This window comes from Micropterus salmoides, unplaced genomic scaffold (assembly GCF_014851395.1).
Source record: "Micropterus salmoides isolate LMB-PRFRI ecotype aquatic unplaced genomic scaffold, ASM1485139v1 Ms_hic_scaffold_3111, whole genome shotgun sequence".
Classification (NCBI taxonomy): domain Eukaryota; kingdom Metazoa; phylum Chordata; class Actinopteri; order Centrarchiformes; family Centrarchidae; genus Micropterus; species Micropterus salmoides.
In genome coordinates, this window is record NW_024042387.1 from 1 (window position 1) to 5,743 (window position 5,743).

Below are 5,743 nucleotides of genomic sequence, written 5' to 3' on the forward strand. Positions count from 1 at the left end.
AAATCCAACTTTCATGAAGGTTATAATGTTCAGTTTCTCTTGAAAGCGTTTTATGGAGGGGTTGATTCAACTGTGTCTTCATTTTAAAGGCTTCAGTTTGCTGTGGAACTTTTGTATTATTTTATCATTTATGCCTACGAGGGTAGGCTAATTAAAGGCTGACTGGTTAATCCACTAATGCTCTCCCTTTCTATTTCAGTAGTATGTAAGTACTGACAAATGCCATTTGAACACCAATATTAAACAAGCTTTCTATCCCACAGGCAACATCAGGGTTGGGTGATATGATTGAAATCTATAAATCACAATATTTAAAAAGGTTCAGTGTGTAAGATTTAGTGGCATCTACTGGTGAGGGTTGTGAAATGCAACCAACTTTCCAGTCTACCACTGCCCCTTACCCTTTCAAAGAGCTGAAAGAGCACAAAAGGTGTCTCGACAAGAAATTAGGTTTCTTAAGGTATATTTATTAAGAAATTATATTTACTTAATTATTCAGTAAAACCATGTTATTGTGACTTGGCCACTGACAGATAACATGGAAAATGTAAGTCAAGAGTGTGTAACATTGTCGCTGTTTCTGCACCACAGTCCATTATGAACCATACATTAGATAAAGGGAAACACATTAGTTCTCTCTGTGATTATGGACCCTCTCCAAAACTGCCCGCCACCAATAATATCTGGCCTGCGGTCAGATTATGGTGCTTTGATAGCAGCAAAAAATATAAATAAATACTTTGATAGCGGTGCTGAAATAGATCTCAGTCATGGCAGCAACAGTTATCACATAATCACTTCCTCTTTAGTGGTTTTGCCTACAAAATAAAAGTGCGAGAAGCTTGTTTAATGTAATGTTGTAACTGGAGTTGAACTGGGAGCTCTTACTTTGAAAGATTCTGAACGACATTAAAAGAGTCTGTAGTCTGCTTGACACACCTCTGAAAGAACCACGATTCCCCCTAAAAATATCCTCAGCCTGGAGATATTTGGGAAATGCAAAAGCGTCCGTAGGTTGATGGATGTGGATCAAACACCGAAACAAAAACAGTGCAGCACATGCCGTGATCTGAGAAACATTCACTGCAGAATCCATTTGTTGAAGAAGGGAAAAAATAAAAAAAATAAATAAAGCAGTCCCTGCCGGAGACCTGCATCCTTTCTCTGACGTTGATGACCAAAGTTTATGTTTGGCCTCTTAGTAGCTAGTATAGCCACAAGGCTCAGTGTTAATTAACTGCCCAAAATATTTCTCCAATCCTACCATTACAGTTTTAACAATGTTATACCTGAAATGATTTATTTAACAGAATTTGCTAGTAAACGCTGAGACAATATGACCTTATGATATGATTCATCTGACAGTCACTAAACAATAATGATTCACTGTGCTTCCCCCATTTCAGATTACAGCTCACAAGCAACTGAACGTGTGTCTTTGAGCTGCTTTCTGACTTCAGTCCTGTAGTGAACACCAGGCTGGGTTGCCTTGCAGATATATTGGATTATAAAGTGTCTCTAGGAGAACTTAATGTGTATTGTGCTGAGGAACAAGTTACCATTCAGACTGTCCTGATTGTGTTTCCAAACATAGGACAGCTGGAAAAGGGTTTCACTGAAGATGAACCAGTGCTCTACACCTTTACAGTGCAAGTTCAGGGTTATTGGTATTAATTTCAATGCAGTTCCAAACAAGAGAACCTGGTTTGTACCAGATTCTAATATTTACTCAGCTCAGTTTTCATTACTAAATGTACTACACATAACAATCAAACATAAAAAAAATAAAAAAGGATTGCATTATATTCCCAGATTCAAAATGCCGGAGGATACATTGCCCACTGAGGACACACAAGGTTGTACAGGAACCGATTAGTTTCTGTGGGCTGAAAAAAAAAAAAAAAAAAAAAAAGGATACACAAGGTGAACCTTTATTTTCTTTCTCTTTCTTTACACGACATCCATAGCAAAATGAGTCATTATAGACATCTACCAAAACAAAAGCATCCCAGTGTATTTCTTCTACCACCAAGCGTATTGTGACGTCTACTTTGCTACGTGCTCTGCTGCCAACAGAAATAATCTAATTGATGCGATCCTCCGTTTGCCTGTACCTTGTTTTACTGACTGCTCAGCTGCTTAATGAGGAAATTAGTTTTAATGTTTTCCTGTTTCTCATAATTCATATCAATGTGATTCACGACAAGTTCCTTCTGCTCCACGTATAGACATCCACCTCGAAATCCACGCCGGTGATTGCATCCTCTTCAACACCTGCAACCTGGACAAGAACCCGATTGTGTCACTGAAAAACCCAGTGATTATTGTGCGAACTGGACGCTAGACGCACCAAAGTTGGTTACATACCGCATGCTCTTGGCCACTTAAAAAACAAAATGCCCGACAGACATGGAAAATAATTAAAAATCACATGAATGCACTGGGGAAAGGCTTCTGAATCTATAACCATCCATAGTCATTATGGTTTGGCTCCAGCAGCCCACTTCCTGTCACCCACAGCAGCCAGGTCAATAATTTTAACGAAAACACTTGAGACAAGAAAAACAGGTCATTATCTTGACACTGCCATCCAATCGGTCCACTAACAAATAACACAAGAGCAACCATGACCGTGTCAGTACTTTCAAGCCTATGCCATGCACTATAAAAGTGTTGGATTTGTCTATTTAACCACTATTATTATTATTAGTTTTACCTTTATGAACCACTCAGGGTTCTCTGCAAAACAGTCCCACCTCACATTTTTGCCGTCTGCTTTTGTAAAAGTTGAGCATATTTGATCACTCAATATAAAATTACAGAACACGTCCTGTTTTCGCTCCTCTATATATAAAGTACTGTCACACTTACAGCCTTCTTTCACTCAGCGCTGCACTGGAGAACCACACACTGCTCCATTTGGTTTCACACGTTCCACTTTGGATAGAGTTTTGCCTTCCAGTCAAAATGTGTGCATCAGACTACTTTGGCTATGATTGGAGTATGTTTGTTTTTATGCCAACAACACCTAATTACATGCACCCTCTGCATGCTTAAAAAACACTATAAGAAGCAGTCAATTTCATTGTTCTTGAGCACTGGCACCCTGGGAGGTACAGACTTGCATTTGACATTTTGCTGATTTGAACAGCCTGCACCCTGCTATTTATTTACCATTTCACCAAATTATAGTTTTCACTGAATTATGGGATCCTTTATGTTTTATTTTATTCCTTCTCCATTGCATCAGTCCAATTAAATTCATAAGTGTTCTGTAATTATCATATCGAATGTCTTGAAATAATGATTAAATCTTCTTCATCATCATTTACTTTTAGTGGTGCAATACATGAAAACGATCAAATACATCTATCCTATTAGAAGTAACACCCATTAATCTATTGCAATTCTCAGGTCACATTCCCATGAACATCCAAACATACAATTGCAGCTATTTTTAAAAGGTCTGGGTCTGATACAAATCCCTGCAAATCCTTCTGCCTCATGTATATGTATGACACATCGTGCCTGGCAGCAAACGTCCTCCATAACTCAGAAGCCCCCGAGTATTCTCATGAATTTTACAGTGCAATCAATGTAGAATCACCAGCTTTCTTTCAAAGTAAGAAAAGCTATGAAACCAGAAGAACTGAGGACAGTTAAATCTGTAATGTCGTGTGCCACCATCCTGAGTTAATTCAATGTGACTGTTGGTTTTCTTCTTTAGCTGTCAAGAGGACAGGTCCAGGACCTGTATCTTGATCAAGTCTAATCAATACATTTTATCTGCAGGTAACAGAAAATTCTTTGAGACACATTCTAAAATGTTTTGTTGCTGGTTTTAGTTTGAGTTAACAACAACAACATCTCAATCAGATAAATTAACATGTGAATGATTCTGAATCAATGCAAATTTACTGTTTTATTAATCTTTAAAATCCAATTTCAGACTTTGTGTAAAGCCTCATTTTTGCTGAACTGACAAATCTGCAAATACTACTTGCAGCAAGAGTGTTAGAATATATCTGTCTAAGACTAGACTTTTGTTTAGCTCACAAACCACACTGCCCTGTGGACCGTCACAGGAATCACACACGCTGTGAAATCTATTTCAGTTTGAACCCTTCGGCCCCCATCAAATGTGTGTTTCAGATTAAATTATCCAGCACTAAAGAAACAGAGAGACGGAGGATAGAAAAGCAGAGTTGGAGACTGACCTGCCTCGCTGTGGCTGAAGACGGCCATGGTCTGTCCACCCACTGTGTTCATAGTGAAGGGATGATCCCTCGGGACCTGCAGTGATGCATCCTTCTCCCCCAGAGCGCCCAGGGCAGTCAGCTCCTCATTCAGGCTGAAATGTACCTGAGAAACACAGCTGAGTCAGGACCCTGCTGACTAGTCATATCAGCAACCAACTCTTTGATTCATCAGGTAAGGTCAAATATAAAATGATGAAACTGTATTGATCCCTGTGAGGAAGTTAGGTCAATGCAGCAGCTAACAGCGAAGGGATACACCAAAGAAGATATAGGGAAAAAAACAGTACAATGAAAAATATACAGTCTGCAGTATGAATGGGGAAAACAATCATTAACGATTGATGTGCTACTAAAACTACTAAAGCTGTACAGGTTTATTGTAAGAACGGTCTGTTCACGATTATATGAGGCGGTCTCACCTCTGTTTTGCCTTGCTCCCTGTCAGGTGGATGAGAAGACAGAAAAAGGTGCGTATCACTGACATGATTTAAGCATATCTAAAACAACAAAAACATGTATTCAAAGCTTCTAAATGAAGACTTTACCGACATACTTTCCAATGGTAAGGGTTCCGACCTCGCCCTTCTCGGTGGCCTTGTCCCATTGGTGAGATAAATACTTGGGAACCTGGTGAAAGATAATGACGATTTAAGAGGTCATTTGTAGTTTTTAAGAGGACACCTGTCAAGATATACACACACCGAACTTAACATGTCACTCAACAAGAGCTTTGAAGGTGAATTTTGATTTTAAAAATAATTAAATTTCGACAAAGATAAGCTGCAGCCATTTTTATTATTATACTGTTTGTCGTTGCATACTGCATCCTTTGGTGGATGAGTTAAGTTTATGTTACAACTATTTGTAAAAGCAGAACTTTGCACTGAAATTAAAGGTTGTCCGCTGTGTATAATCACCAGTATAAACCTGTAGCCGATAAACAAGACGACATGGTACATGTTTTTGTGACCCCTCACCAGCCTCATCGATTAATTTGATAATTTAATAAGATGCGGGTGGACAAACCTTTACAAGCCACACGCCTTTACTTTGTTTGACTCCAGTCAGATTAACCTCCGTTTTGTCTGACATAATTTAGTAGTGATACAGGTAAACAACAAGCGGCAGGCTGCGCATCGACGGATCAATTTATTCTGCAGGGCCCAATTAAGAACAAATCTTCAAAATAAAACTTCCTGTTACATCTTTCAAAATAAAACTCAGAACCACGACACAATGATGCTAGATAGTAGGAGCATTTTATAATCTAATATCTTGTCTGCAGTTGGTTTATACCTAACCAAGCTGCTGCACTGACCCACCATCTTTACAGTAGGCTATATGAAAACGATGTAGGCCTGAATATTTAATTTTATGGATATGGATAGAAGGTCTCACAACAAGTGTGCTACTCAAGTGTTTATTTAAACAATGAAATTACGAATTCTTTATATCTATGTGCACAACAACTATTTGATCTTTTT

At 38.6% G+C, this 5,743-nt stretch overlaps 1 protein-coding gene across 1 annotated transcript; it reads right to left on the bottom strand.

Moving 5' to 3' along the window:
- Positions 1–1,915: 1,915 nt before the first annotated feature.
- LOC119884049 (general transcription factor IIF subunit 2-like) lies at positions 1,916–5,409 on the bottom strand. The gene is made up of 5 exons (XM_038694518.1): positions 5,286–5,409; positions 4,813–4,886; positions 4,679–4,697; positions 4,218–4,362; positions 1,916–2,281 (listed from the first exon to the last, which is right to left on the bottom strand). Exons 1-5 carry the CDS (start codon positions 5,349–5,351, stop codon positions 2,268–2,270), a joined length of 318 nt encoding a protein of 105 aa, XP_038550446.1. The 5' UTR covers positions 5,352–5,409; the 3' UTR covers positions 1,916–2,267.
- Positions 5,410–5,743: the final 334 nt, after the last annotated feature.